Below are 14345 nucleotides of genomic sequence, written 5' to 3' on the forward strand. Positions count from 1 at the left end.
GTTAACTACACAACAGTTTGTGATTTAAATTACTGGGTATTAGTGTATCCTGTTTAATTCTCTTGATGCAGTTCTCTTGGGAGTAGCAATCCCAACTTGGTGAGAACCACATGTGAACTGTTACGCGATGTCATTCTGCAAGACTTTCCTGCTGAGATCTTCCTGCAAAGGCCCAGTATTGTAAAGGTACATTACCATCATCTTGCAGATAGTAAAGTAAATGTATGTAGATTTTTGCTTGTACGGCTAGAGGGACTGATCAAACTCTGTGAGACAGAAGGTTTTGAGGGTATGCTGTAGTGGTTTCAGTTTCCATTATCGCATCATGACAGGCAATGTCAGAATGACGGCTATATTTTAATAATATCAAGGTACCACATGTTACTCTGGATTGTGTTACCTCTAAGGTTGTGCTGATCCTCAAATATGTCATTAAAATTTGTGTTTAATCTTGCATCTTGTGGTAGAGTTAAGAATGGCTGTCAGAGCCGTCATTTTTACTTTAAAGTCTCCGATAATTTGTTCAGCTGTCAGATGAAATGCTTATATTTAAGACAAATCAGTGTACAGTATTTGATGGGAAATCTGCAGTGTTCTGATCTATAAACACTTGATTCACTATGGGTGTACAAAGTGACCAAGAAATTGTCTGGGAAGATTACCAGGGCTTGTTTATTTTCTCCTGGTTTCCGGCCAACAACAATACTAGTCTTCTGTATTCATATTAATTAGATGCAGATATAGTTTGGAGTGGCTAGCAGTAACAAATCATAATGGATTTATTTGATGGTCACTCCAACCACTGTCAAAATAATATCCTGTCAAATAATGTCCTTGAACAAAGCATCAATTTGTAACTCTGTGGCCCTGATCTTGTAGGAGGTTGTGGAGGCCTCTGGAGGTTTACTTTGCTTGAATAGGTGCTAGATTGCTTGAGGATATGTGTAGTTTGGTCATGATGTACCTCTTGCAGGATGTGAAAGTCCTTGGTGGAACATTTTGTTTTTTCCTCTAAGGCCTCCTTCAGTATCAGAGTTTCTGTATAACTTGACACAGTCGTCTACAGGCTTTGAACAGTCGTCGACCTTGTCTTGCTGGTTTTTGAAGAATGTCAACAGCTGATGCATGGGGTCACAATCCTGAAGTTTGCATTGAGCTCCTTTTTACGTTCACGAAAAATACTCTCTCTCCATCTCTGTAGACGTGAGGCACACTTTGATGTATATACCCGTGTCATGTTGGAAACAAAGTGCATTTTTTTAACCCAAGCTTTTCATTTCATTGGCATATACAAAGTGTTGGAAGACACATCATTTTGCCGTGATGAACCCCTGCGAACATTACTATTTTGTTAATAAAGTGGTGCATAAAATTACATCGGTCTCAGGGTAGCATTAGCATACTGTCACCCAGCAGTCTCATCATCAAAAAGAAATCATTACAGGAAAGTACTTATCTTCTTGAGGCTGTATTTGCCCCTCCTTTGAGTTACTAGAGCTAATAAGTAAGCAAAATTAAAAGACTTGAATTTAGAAACATGACATCATTAGCTACAGAGTGCAGGGAATCTGAACTTGGAACAAATTGCTGCTTCAATAATTCAATTCCACTTGCCCTTTTCATTTTGTGAACATTATTACGACTTTACTATCACTGTCTGAGTTTAAGTCTTTTTCATACACAGTCTTTGTACATTGTTTGTCTCAGTTTTGCTCTGTAAATTGGCCAATATATTTTCCCACTTAGAATAGTCCTAATTGGATATAATGAGTCATTTTTCCGTGACCCATCTTTGAAGTAATGTAACACATCTGACATCTCCTTCTGTTTTCAGAGTCTTCTCTCCCTGTTGAGGCTTGGTTCGGATAAAGGTGAGGTGAGCTACCTTCATTTGCCTTCTCTTTTCTGCCTGCGGCAACTTTGTGTGGGACTGAGGAAAAGACTGCGTTTTCTTCAAGATCCAAGCTTCTACTCTGCAAAGCAAGGTAGCGCACCCTATGAGTTAAAATGTATAGCTCATTTAAAAAATATATTTTTAAATGATGATATCAGGTAGTTTCAGGAGTAATCCATTATTTTTGCACACTTATCCTGTTTATCTACGTATGTTACCACCGATATTAACTGTTTGCACTGAGGCTGATAAGACTTTAACAAAAGCCTCAGAGTTCATGCATTCATCAGCTGTGTTCTCCTGATTGTTTAAATAATGTATTAACTATTGCCATCTAATCCTCCGGACTTATTTCTCACAAGAGGGGCATTGTAACACCACTGTATTCAATCTCTCTGTCTCACCATAAAGACTTAACAAATATGCAAGTGTGTCCTTTTGTTCTTTCTTTGTGTCTGTGTAGATCCAGTGTCCCAGAACTCATCCTTCTCTTACACCCAGGATGTTCTGGGGGCCCAGCGTTCGCAGGCCTCGTCTCCAGCGACAGAGTGCTCCCCACGGCCTTCTGTGGTCGGACGCACGGGTCAGAGAGCCAGAGGAGATGGCCAAGATGGAGATGCAGCGTCGAACAGGTGTGTGTGCATGTAGGCAACTCTGCATACCTATGTATATTAAACAAAGGCAAAGGGGGATTATAGTTTAAAAAAGGGCATCTCCTTTTGTGTATCTATTCGTGTTGTCTCAGGTATTGCTTCTGTGGATGTTGTTCGTAATCCTGTTGGCAGTGAAACACTGATTCACTCAGTCTGGCTTCTGTCACACTTCTCAGGAATAAATGGTATTATGTTAGTCTGCCTACCTTGCTTGTAGAAATAACATTTTGATATGATTCGGCACTGTACTCAGTTCTGTTCATCAGACCTTAGAAGCGAGTCCTATACTTTTTGGCTTGCTGAAATTTTGTGCACAGTGGGGTTTTCTGTGGCTTTGATAATGACAAAATTGCGAGTGACACTAGCAACCCACACAAGAAGATAAAACGGTGTAAAGAAAGAGAGACTGTGAAGGGTTTTCTTCTTTTTAAATATGAACAACACTAGGAGCCCTCTAGCGGCTGGTCTGTGGAGTTTAAAAATCAGTTTTGATTCCCGTGATGGCATATCCAGTTTTATGATCCATCCCTATACAGCTGATACGTCACTCCTTGTATTAGAATGGTCCAAGAACAGATCATGAATTTACAGTTGTCTTCCTCCCCTCTCTGTGATTCATTCAGTGGCAGCTCACACAGAGGTGGAGCAGCGGTCCAGGCCCCCAGACAGATGGCCCATTCACCTGCAGATGTAGCCCACTTGGAGCTTCCTGACCTGGGTGTAGAAGATGTCCTGGAGCTGCAGTTACGGCAGCTCACATTGGCTCAGTTCACTGTTGCCACCTTGGAGCATGCTATACCACTGCTCAAAACAGGTAGGAAGCAATGTAGGTTTTTGTTTTGTCGTTTAGCAAAATGGCAAAGATATAAACAATGTTTTTAAATGCATACATCAATTATCTCTGCTTCTCTTCCTTCCTTGCCTGGGTAAACCTGAGATACTACAAATATTCCCTCACCTGTTTCCCTGCACTGACTGTATTTCATCCGTTGTTATTTGATCTTGTCAAAAAAAATCTCATCTGCTCTCGCTCTGCTTCTCTCCTCTGCTGTTTCTCAGAAGGTTTTCATGTGTTCCATCGTGTTCTGGAGCTGCTGTGTGACGCTGTCCTCCTGCTTGGGGACAGTGTTTGTGAACTGGTCTGGGACGATCGCAGCCTGGTGGGGATGGAGCTGGCAAGTCAACACAACTCATGACAGCCTCTTATGTAGATGAATGGATACACTTCACTGAAAAGGGGGAACTGGGTTGGCCACCTGACAATTTGCCACCGAGACACACAGGCATACGGTACTCAACTGTCAAGGAGAACTGTGGGCATGTGATTGAGCTGAATGAATTATATAAGGTTACAAAGGCTTTCTCCTGGTTGCAATGTGCTTCTTACATACATGCAAACTTCTCCTCCATGCCCCTGGGTTTATCCAAGCACAGAATTGCTGGGTTAGTAAATGTCTTCATTTATTATGTGTATGAAGTGCACACAATAGATTGTGTTAAACAGGTGTGTTTTTTTTTTAACCATGCAGAATCATTTGTTATCCTCCGTGGCTGTTTAAAGGGTATGTTCCTCTGCAGGGGGATTTACACACTTGTCAAGTCCAGGCCCTTGTGGCCCTCTGCTGTTTAATACATGCCCAGAGCCTTGCAGCCTGAGAACTATTTTGTCATCTTTATGTGGAGAGCAGCTTTTGTGTGCCAGACCTCTAGGTTTTTCCTGTGGGAACTGGTCGAACTGTTCATACCAGCCTCTGCAATGCACAGGGCATCTACTGCCCCCTGCTGGTATTTATCTTCTATTGTTCAATTTCTATACCCAGAACAAAGTGGCTGAGAATAGATTGTTCCAATTTATTCATACTGAGATGGGGTGGATCTGTATCTCGTCCCAAAATAACCCTGAAATCTGATTACATTCAATTCCTAACCCCTGGAACGAACAATTTTTCTCTTGGCTCTCAGCCAGTAGCTGTGTCTCTGTGTGTGAACACGCACGCGATGCGAGTACGTGCGTGTGTTGGTGTGTTTGTGCTGCATGTGTGCTTTTGTCTACATTTCCTTCTGTGTGTGTTTTAGAAGGAGAAGCTGCAAGTCTGCTTGGAACTGCTTGCGGATATTCTGAGCTATCACCAGAGCTTTTCAGGAGATATTCCCCACAGTTCTCAGGTTCACCACAGAATGGCCTACATAGGAACCGCCATCTTTACCATTAAACTCCTACAGACCATCCTGCCTCTGGAGAAGGTACATGTGTGTGCTTGTGTGACCAAATCACATTAATACGTTGTTTTACATTTAAAAGTTAATATTTTTATAAACCTCACGCAGGCTAGTGACAATCTCCCAGAAAACACAGCAACTACTATCTTCCACTTATGCTTGGACACATCATTTGGAGGTTTATTACCCAGCATGCAAGAGACAGCAGTGGCCTATTTGGAGCAAGTGAATTCTGATGGCCATGACCTCTACAGGAGGGTGACCCGAGCTGCCCTCTGGATGGAATCCACTTGTAACTTTCTAAAAGAAGCACAAGCTGAGGTATGAGCCTCATGTTACCAGTCAGCTTTTATAGACATCTATAGTTATATAAGGAAATCTGTTAAGTTAGATGTTACCCATACCACATTTTTGTTAATTCATTGATCATTTTCCTTCGTCAAGGGGGAAAAGAACTGGCTGGAGTTACTGGAGCTGGCAGACCAAGCTGTTGATGGTCTTCCATTTCATCAGCATTTGCCCATCATCAAAGAATGTGTTCACATTTGCTCTTACCTGTGAGAGAAAAGTCAGATCAGCTTTTTGCAAAGCCAAATCAATCACATGTTAAGCTGCATTTATATCTGAATTATTTTAATACTGTTTAAATTCTTTTGGTTGTCTCTCATTAGATGGAAGTTTGATCAACCCAGTCCACTCCTTCAGACTGAGAGCCAGAAAATCCTCCTCAAGCTGCTGTCCCACCCTCTACTGCCTGTCAAGATAGAAACGTATGAATGTGCTTTAAACCTGGTCAAGGTGAGAGCAAGCCACCTTATATAGACAGTCATTGTGTGAATGAGTGCAAAGGGTCATGGCTAAAATATACAGGTCTGATGCAGCCTGAATGGGGGCCTGTTTTGGTGGGGCATCCATATGTAAATACGTAGAATGAAGATGAATGAGTCGCAGCTCTTTTGCAGTGTGCTATAAAACCCCACTTGACATTTGAAATCAGTCTTTCTTTTCATTTTACCAATCACTGTCTGGAGTGCATGGCTACATTTAAAGTGAATTGAAACTGTTGTATGCGAGCACAGGCGAGAGGATAGCGATAATTTATGATGTGCTCTGGTGTGATTACATATACCCGTAGGACTGCCTTGGCATCCAGAATGTGTCACGACAGGAACCAGGACCGTGTGCTGGAGTCAGCTTCCTTCTCCACCGCAGGATGCTCTATGAAATAATCACATTTGGACTCCAGGACTCTGCAGAAAAGGTACATGTTCTTGATGTACTTCTAGTACATTCTAGTTTTACATACACTACCAGTCAAAGTTTGGACACACCTTATCATTTAATGTTTTTTTTTTATTTTCATAACTATTTACATTATAGGTTCTCACTGAAGGCATCAAGACCATGAATGAACACATATTGAATTATGTAGTAAACAAAAAAGTGTGAAATAACTCAATATGTTTTATGTTTTAGATTCCTTAAAATAGCCACCCTTTGCTTTTATTACTGCTTTGTTCACTCTTGGCATTCTCTCAGTGAGCTTCATGAGGTAGCCACCTCAAATGGTTTTCACTTCACAGGTGTTCCTTGTCAATGTTAATTTGTGGAATTTCTTGCCTTTTTAATGGGGTTGGGACCAACAGTTGTATTGTGCAGAAGTCAGGTTGGTACACAGTTGACAGCCCTATTTGACGACTGTTAGAATCCATATTATGGCAAGAACCAATCAACGAAGTAAAGAGAAACGACAGTCCATTATTATGTTAAGAACTGAAGGTCAGTCAGTCCAGAAAATTGCAAAAGCTCCAAGTGCAGTCGCAAAAACCATCAAGCACTACCATGAAACTGGCTCACATGAGGTCCGCCCCAGGAAAGGAAGACTAAATGTCACCTCTGCTACTGAGGATAAGTTCATCTGTGTCACCAGCTTGAGAAATCACAAGTTAACAGCAGCTCAGATTAGAGCCCGGATAAATGCCACACAGAGTTCTGTTAGCAGACACATCTCTACATCAACTGTTTAGAGGAGACTGACCAATCAGTCCTTTATGGTCAAATAGATGCTAAGGAAAAGCAACAAGCAGAAGAGATTTGTTTGGGCCAAGAAACACAAGGAATGGACATTAGACCAGTGGAAGTCTGTGCTTTGGTCTGATGAGTCCAATTTGAGATCTTTGGTTCCACCCACTGTGTCTTTGTGCGACACAGAAGAGGAGAATGGATGGTCTCTATGTGCATGGTTCCCACCGTGAAGCATGGAGGAGGAGGTGGGATGCTGTGGAGATGCTTTGCTGGTGACACTGTGGAGATTTATTCAAATCTGAAGGCACACTGAACCAGCATGGCTACCACAGCATCCTGTAGCAACATGCCATTCCATCCAGTTTGCATTTAGTGGGACCATCATTTATTTTTCAACAAGACAATGACCCCAAACACACCTCCAGGCTGTGTAAGGGCTATTTGACCAAGAAGAGTGATGGAGTGCTGCATCAGGTGACCGGTCACTTGACCTAAACCCAGTGGAGATGGTTTGGGATGAGATGGACCGCAGAGTGAAGGCAAAAAGGGCCAACAAGTGCTCAGCATCTCTGAGAACTCCTACAAGACTGTTGGGAAGCCATTTCAGGTGACTACCTCATGAAGCTCATTGAGAGAATGCCAAGAGTGCACAAAGAAGTAAGGCTGGACCCGAATATCCAAATATAAGCAGTAATCAAAGCAAAGGGTGGGTGTTATGAAGAAAACCCATTAAATGAGAAGGTGTGTCTAAACCTTTGACTGGTAGACAAAACCCAATCAGGGAGGTAAAGCAGTTGTCTGCATTATTGTTTCCAAAAGTCTTTTTTTAACATCTATATATCAAACCTGCAAATGGAGTGGAAATCTGCGTAATAGAAGGATTGTTTTTTGTTTTGTTATTTTTGCTTGTGGACAAAAAAGCTAAAGTGCAAAAAAACCCTACATTTAAAAAAATAGTACTCTGCATTTGGACAAAGCTGAAGGTGCAGGGATTAGTGTTTGTTTTTGTTGTACATTACTCTTAAGGTCATGCTAAAATGTCTTGTAATTTAGATGTCTAAAAATCTGCCACATACAGTACTTGCCAGTAGATGTTTTGTCAGCAGTGCCTTTGTGAATTCAGCAGTTTACCTGTGATCTATAGGTGAACGTTCCTGCCAAGGATATCCTGCTATTCCTGCTCAAGGGACGATTGATGATGACAGCATCAACCTGGGACAGATTCAATGAGGCACTTTACCCGGTCATGCCCATATTACAGGTGTTGTGCTCTCCGTAGAACTTGCATACTATTTGCACTGCAGAGCTCATAAAACGACATCATGTTTGGAACTTATTACATTGTATTTATGGAGAGGCGAAAGTGGTGCATGCACTCACAATCAAAACAGCTATGATCAAAAATACAATATTAGTGCTTTTGGACCACAATGACTGCATTTTGAGCATCCAGTGAGAAAAATGCAGTTATTCTCTCATTTACATATTCTGTTATATGGCTTCCTTTTTGGGGGGGAAGAAACAAACTTTTATTAATTGTTCGGTTTCAGGCAACAGAAAGCAAGGAAATTCTTCATGAATATACATGAGATTTTGACTAGGCTGTCAAGTGTAATTTAATTCAAGGAGGCCATTCAGAGATGGGCCCACCATGTCAACAAGAGATGAAATGAAACCACCCGTAATCAGAGCGATGCATATTTTATTTACTGTTGCGATGCTTAGCTGGAATTCCCCATTGTTTGCTCCACTGTCTGCCAAGGCAGGGTGAGAATTATGTGTGTATTTGTGTGTGTGGCAGGGTTACGCCAGCACTGAAGAGTCACTGGGAAACTGTGTCCTGCTGATAAGTGACACGTCGGATGTGGCAAGAGACAACGTGTTCCCAAGTACAGCCAAGCTAAAAGCAGCACTCCGACTCCTTTTCACTAAACAGCCCACGTGAGTCTGGGCCCTGGGTCCTTCTATTGTCAGTGTCTGCGTCTGTCTGTGCTTGTTTTGAGTATTATGTACGGCCCAGATGTATGTGCATATCAGAGATGTGTGTGTATGTCTGTGTTGTCTATACTCCATGTCTGCTAGGTTTCTTCTGAATCTTTCCTTGTGTAATGTTGTTTGATGAGTTTGACATTGGACGTCAGGTTTTTGTCTTGTTACCTAGACAAACTCCAGAGAGCCTGAATGTTTTGCTCTTCAACATTTGTGGTGGACATATTCACACACTATATGTTTTTGTCAGGTGATGTGCTCATCAAGTCATCTAAATGCTCTTTCAGGCCTGTGTAAAACAGCTTCTCATCCAGTCCCAGTCTATGAATATTGATGGAGATGGAAATGAACACCAGAGCAGCCCTGTTAAATTTTGGCAGCAGATAATAGACTTATCTGCCCTGCCAACCAGTTTTGACACCAATTGCTGTTTGCATGTTTAAAAAAAACATTTTCAGCTACATGCCAGTGCTTTAATGCAGATAAGAGGTTAGATAAATCACTTAAACAAAATAGTTTTATGATGTTTTTCAATCACAGTGAAATTCTCATCTACAAGGATTGCTTCTGTTCTGTTATCACTCAATATTAACAGTGTGAGGATAGCAGCAGTGCAACAAATCCTGCCCCACCTAACTGGCAATGATGATGCACACACAGCCAGACCAGAGTTGGATCAGTCAGCAATCGCCTCACTCCCCAACCTCTACTGCCTCAGAAACCCTCTCGACATCACACTTGACACCAGCAACAAGTCTGTCCTAAAGGTATACATTTACATACACACAGATAGAAAACAGATAAACCTGTACACAGACAGAGGTGAGTGCTTATTAACTGTGTTTAATGTTGGCTAGGTGGAGTCGGTGGAGAAGCTTTTTTGTATCCTCCGCTCAGACACTGTTGACATTTCCCTGAGACGATCGGCTGCAGAACAGCTTTCGGTCGTGCTACAAGGTGAGGGATCTGTTATAGCTAGTAATGGTGATAGTAATTTCTTATAGGCTAATGTGTTATGTTATTCTAATATGTTTTCAAGCTGAATTTTAGCTCAAGCAGAACTAATACTTTAATACACCCTCTAGTATAGCATATTGTAATTGTAAACACTGACAGTGGTTGCACTTTGGGCTCCTTCCAGCTCCCCTACTTTTAAATTAGCCCCACAACAGGTTGTCCTTGTTTTTTTGTTTTTGTTTTTTAATAGCTATACAAGCAGATCTGAAAGTGGCATAGCACCGCTAAAATATTCACAGGCAGAATTCACTTGCTAATAGTTCACATCTGTCTCATTGTCATTTTGATTCTTCCCAGTTAGAGTTGTGTAGGAAACTGTATGCACTTCATACAATGAAAAGCAACTTTTTAAACTTTATGAGAGCTTTCCTCTGGTGAAAACTACAATTTGCAGCAACATTTGTGCATTCCCACTGCCATATGTTTTAGACAAATGGGAGGGGAAAAAAAACAGTTGATTATGCAAATGTTTATTGTTGTGTGTTGAATGAATCTCTCTCTTCCCTTTAGATACAGCAATGCACCCAGTGCTGAAGAATCTCGGAATAACAGATAAAGTCATTTCTTTTATTGTGGAGAGCGTAAATGGCAACAAGGTATAAACAAATAACGCAGGCAAACTGATAGATGTGTGTTGAATGAATCGTTGTTAAAGCCAAATATATCAAACCCTGTAATTCATAAATGCAGTCACATGTGCTCCAATTTGTGCACGTTCTTGTTTATATGTGCTTACATGTGTACATATGTTGCCAGTGGATGTGGAGGAAACCCACTGAGGCGTAGATGATAGAAATGGTCTGTGTTACAGCCCGATCTCACGAGGATTCGTGAAACTGTCACGTAAGTTTTAGTTTCGGTTTCGTGCGCACCAACACGATTTCGTCATGTTTTTCGTGCCGCTCACCACGAAATGCGCACCAATGTATTTTAAACGGCGGACTTTTCGTGCCACTCAGAACGTATTTCAAAAGAATGTGTATATTATATTTTTAATGTAAAACCGTGGCGAATCCAACGCTATATTTTGCATGACATCGTCCCTAAACATAACCCTAACCATAACCTAACCATAAGCCGGTGGTACACTTACCAATTTGCATAGGAATTTCAAGAATGTCCGGCGGCCGGCGGCCACTAACGCGATCACACAAGCAGTATACGCCGATGGACAGCTTAGATCGTCATGAATCCGCCGGTATAAACCACTTTCAGATGTGATTACCACAGCGAAAAACATTTCGTGGTGAGCGGCACGAAAAACATGACGGAATCGTGTTGGTGCGCACGAAACCGAAACTAAAACTTACGTGACAGTTTCACGAATCCCCGTGAGACCGGGTTGTGTGTTAATAGTGTCTGACAGATCCTGGTCAGCACTGATTTTTGCCCTGTAGTTACTGCAGTCTGCTGATCAGAAGCTGCCAGGGGTAATCGTCCAACATGTCTAGCTACATAGAGGTCCAGACTGCTAACAAGTGTGTATAAGAGGGATTTCTGCAGGTTGTATTTGTCCCAACCCTTCATTGCCGCCTGCAACCTGTGCAGTTACAACATTTGGGTTTAGCTTATTTGGGCTGACAGTAGAGATCCTGTGCACTTGTATGTGAGACACAAAACAGGAAGAGACAGAGAGAGATTGTGTGCGTTTGTGTTTTCCCTGCAATTAAACGCCAAGTGGGTATGTTGCTGTTCTCCCCAGAGCTTGGATTGTCTGCTGGAGCCTTGTGTGTGTATCCTGAGAAAGCTGGTGTACGCCGATCCTTCTCTGAGGCACAGCCTGGCACAGCGCAACCTCCTGCTCCTCACACTGCTCAGGGGTACATTCACAAGACAACTCATTAAGTAGCAGCTATACATGTGTTGTGCGGCTTGGGGGCACTTTCTCAAGTCATGCATAGCTTTAAACCATGTTGTCACTCTTCAGTAAGTGGAAGATTGGTATGATGCAACTTGTTGCCATGGAGCTCAGCTTAACGCGAGTGTACTGCAGATTTATCTTAACAGTAGTTGGTAATATGTACAGCCACTCACGTATTTGTTGGCTAAATTGACAACACATTTTAAATAAGGAGACATCATTCATATAATGTTATATTAAAAGTTGCTTCCTGTCCATTTGTATAATTTACACAGAATATATGCAAAGGGTTTTTTTTTATATACAATACAAATGTAAGGTTTTCAAATTTCAGTTTGATATAAATAAGCAGCTGCTGGTCACTAATGGAATTTCACTTTGAAGTTTTTTCTGACTTTATTTATGAGCTACGATTTGAGGGGTAGGTTTTATGTAAAATTGCCAATGTTGTGTTTTCATTATAGCATCCTTGATACTGAAGGAGAACAAAGGCAATGGCAGTGAGATTTCTGTCTTGATGAGTTTACTGCTGTTTGATGAGATTGCCAGTATTGAGATATGGTGAGTTATTTTTTTCTCTTTAAGCTTTCTGTGTCACTACTATTAATATGCATCCAGTCCATATTTTGTTAAACTGCTCATCTCTTGTCAGGTCAGACAAATCCAACACAGATGTTACCTTCACACCGTTCTCGCTGCCACTGACAGTAGTACGCAGGTAAGGCCATCCTTTAGGTTAAGAAGATCTAAAGTGAGCAATTTAACGTTCTTTTGTGCCATGTTGTCATTTTTTCCCTTTCCTCTCATCAAAACACTTTACAGACAATATCCACAGATTTTTAATGTTTTCCTAATGTTTCTTCAAGGTACAACATTCCATTTCAGGCAGCAACTTACCACGCTGTTAGCCCGTACTGCTGCGTCTTGGCTCCTTCCTCTGACCTCCTGACCCTTAACCCTGCCCGCCAAGCCCTGCAGGTGGCCTGGAACACTGCATGGCATTCTGGGACAGATAACCTTCTAGAGAGGCTGCGCAGCACTACTAGTGATGTTACTGAGTAAGATTTTTAATTTTTCTAAATGAATGCATGCAGTAAGATGTTAACATTTTTTTAGACTTTTTATTTTCTTGGTGAAATATTATTTGTCCTGGTGTAAAAATTTGGATTAAATAACAGATTAGTTAAGGTGGAATAGAGAACCAAACTGTATATTCTGTATCCATATGCATTCATTAATCTATTAAAGTTTAGGGTGTTGTTGAAGACTTCAGCACTTTGCCTTGTGTTCAGATCACTATGCAACATCGAAGGCTCTTGTTTAGTACTATAATTCTGTGGCAGGGTTTTTAACAAAGAAACAGCCTGCTACATATCACTCATGTACAATATTCCCTCTAGTGAATAGTTGTAGTGAAGAATTAGATTCAGAATCTTGGCATCTTGTGTTTCATCTGTCTTCATTTGCTCCTAATGTGGCCTAATCCAAACAAATGAGAATGTCTCTCACAGTTTTAACTAGCTTGATTACAGCAAAGATGTTTGAAGCACACCATGGATGGATCAATCCATCTGAAATCAAATTTCATACACAGCTAAGATTGGTTCCTGTACCACTTGTTAAAGATGGATTAGTCAATGAAAATTGGGAAGTATCTTCTTTGTATTTTCTGTTTATGTAAAGTTACAACCATATAGTGGAGTGCCCAAAAACTCAAATATCGTTTGTCACTACAATGCTCAAAATGCAACAATCTTTTCTACCTATTGTCACCACATAATTAAGTTTTTTTTTCTTAGATATTGCTCATTGAATGCGCCTGGTGTCATCATTTCCGCCTCTGCTCGATTCAGTTGCAAGAAATTCTCAGCAAACTTCTCCCTTCTGATGACTCATAAATGTCTCATCCCTCTGGATTAGTGATCAAATATGCTTGTTAATGCTGTTATTAGTATGCTTCTGAGGATGCTGCTTATGCAACACACTTGTCAGCACATCAATAGTCATGTAATCTGATTTTGAATATATTTGATACCATTTACATTTTGTCCCCCGCAGATTTCATCCTGACTTAAAGCTGTCAGAAACACAGATTCTGTCGCTGCAGGCTGTGCACCTTCCTACCGCGCTGCAGGACTGCATCCAGACCATCGTCACTGCAGCAGGACACAGTTCTGTGGCCTCTGCCCTCTCCAGGCTCAACCTCTACTTGTTGTTTGACAGACTGGCTCTCCCTCACGTTCCCACCCACAGCTGCAGAGGCACCCTTCACTCCCTCAGTTGGCAGGCAGCAGTGACCAGGTATGCTGAATAAGGATTCATGTACTGTAGATTCACATGCTTATAGCCTTGATTGTGGGCTTTGCTAATACATCTCTGTAAAACAGTTGACATCACTTGCTGTGAAGCTAATGTTTTTCATGGCTCATTTAGTATATTATGGCTTTGTTTTTCTATATATTTGAAGAATTCATACAAATTGAAGATGTTCTGAGTATTTGAAGTTGCCTGAGGAAGTATGAGGAACTTGGACAATAGTTTTAGCAAATATAATTATGCACCCTTCCATCCCTGCTTTGGATGACATACGTCTTTATTGCAATGAAAAACAATAATCAAGAAAAATAAAAAATAAAACGACTAAAGTTTTGTTGTTTTTTCTTTGATTTGATTGATGTGACTGCAT

The 14345-nt window shown here is 41.2% G+C and overlaps 1 protein-coding gene across 3 annotated transcripts in view; it reads left to right on the forward strand.

The window, feature by feature from the left end:
* Window positions 1-14345, forward strand: part of rttn (rotatin) — a 33940-nt gene that overhangs the window by 2313 nt on the left and 17282 nt on the right. For 2 of the 3 annotated variants that reach the window (XM_051940436.1, XM_022207376.2), the window contains exons 6-25: window positions 72-186; window positions 1835-1985; window positions 2358-2526; window positions 3171-3361; window positions 3607-3722; window positions 4624-4791; window positions 4876-5088; window positions 5212-5324; window positions 5439-5565; window positions 5903-6028; window positions 7937-8053; window positions 8594-8733; window positions 9377-9548; window positions 9639-9738; window positions 10309-10394; window positions 11501-11618; window positions 12124-12220; window positions 12312-12377; window positions 12526-12717; window positions 13718-13960. In XM_051940436.1, the coding sequence (XP_051796396.1) occupies window positions 72-186; window positions 1835-1985; window positions 2358-2526; window positions 3171-3361; window positions 3607-3722; window positions 4624-4791; window positions 4876-5088; window positions 5212-5324; window positions 5439-5565; window positions 5903-6028; window positions 7937-8053; window positions 8594-8733; window positions 9377-9548; window positions 9639-9738; window positions 10309-10394; window positions 11501-11618; window positions 12124-12220; window positions 12312-12377; window positions 12526-12717; window positions 13718-13960 (2820 nt within the window). The remainder of the gene's footprint in view (window positions 1-71; window positions 187-1834; window positions 1986-2357; window positions 2527-3170; window positions 3362-3606; window positions 3723-4623; window positions 4792-4875; window positions 5089-5211; window positions 5325-5438; window positions 5566-5902; window positions 6029-7936; window positions 8054-8593; window positions 8734-9376; window positions 9549-9638; window positions 9739-10308; window positions 10395-11500; window positions 11619-12123; window positions 12221-12311; window positions 12378-12525; window positions 12718-13717; window positions 13961-14345) is intronic. The other variant, XM_051940437.1, reaches the window with a different exon arrangement.

This window comes from Acanthochromis polyacanthus, chromosome 20 (genome assembly GCF_021347895.1).
Source record: "Acanthochromis polyacanthus isolate Apoly-LR-REF ecotype Palm Island chromosome 20, KAUST_Apoly_ChrSc, whole genome shotgun sequence".
In the NCBI taxonomy this organism is placed as follows: domain Eukaryota; kingdom Metazoa; phylum Chordata; class Actinopteri; family Pomacentridae; genus Acanthochromis; species Acanthochromis polyacanthus.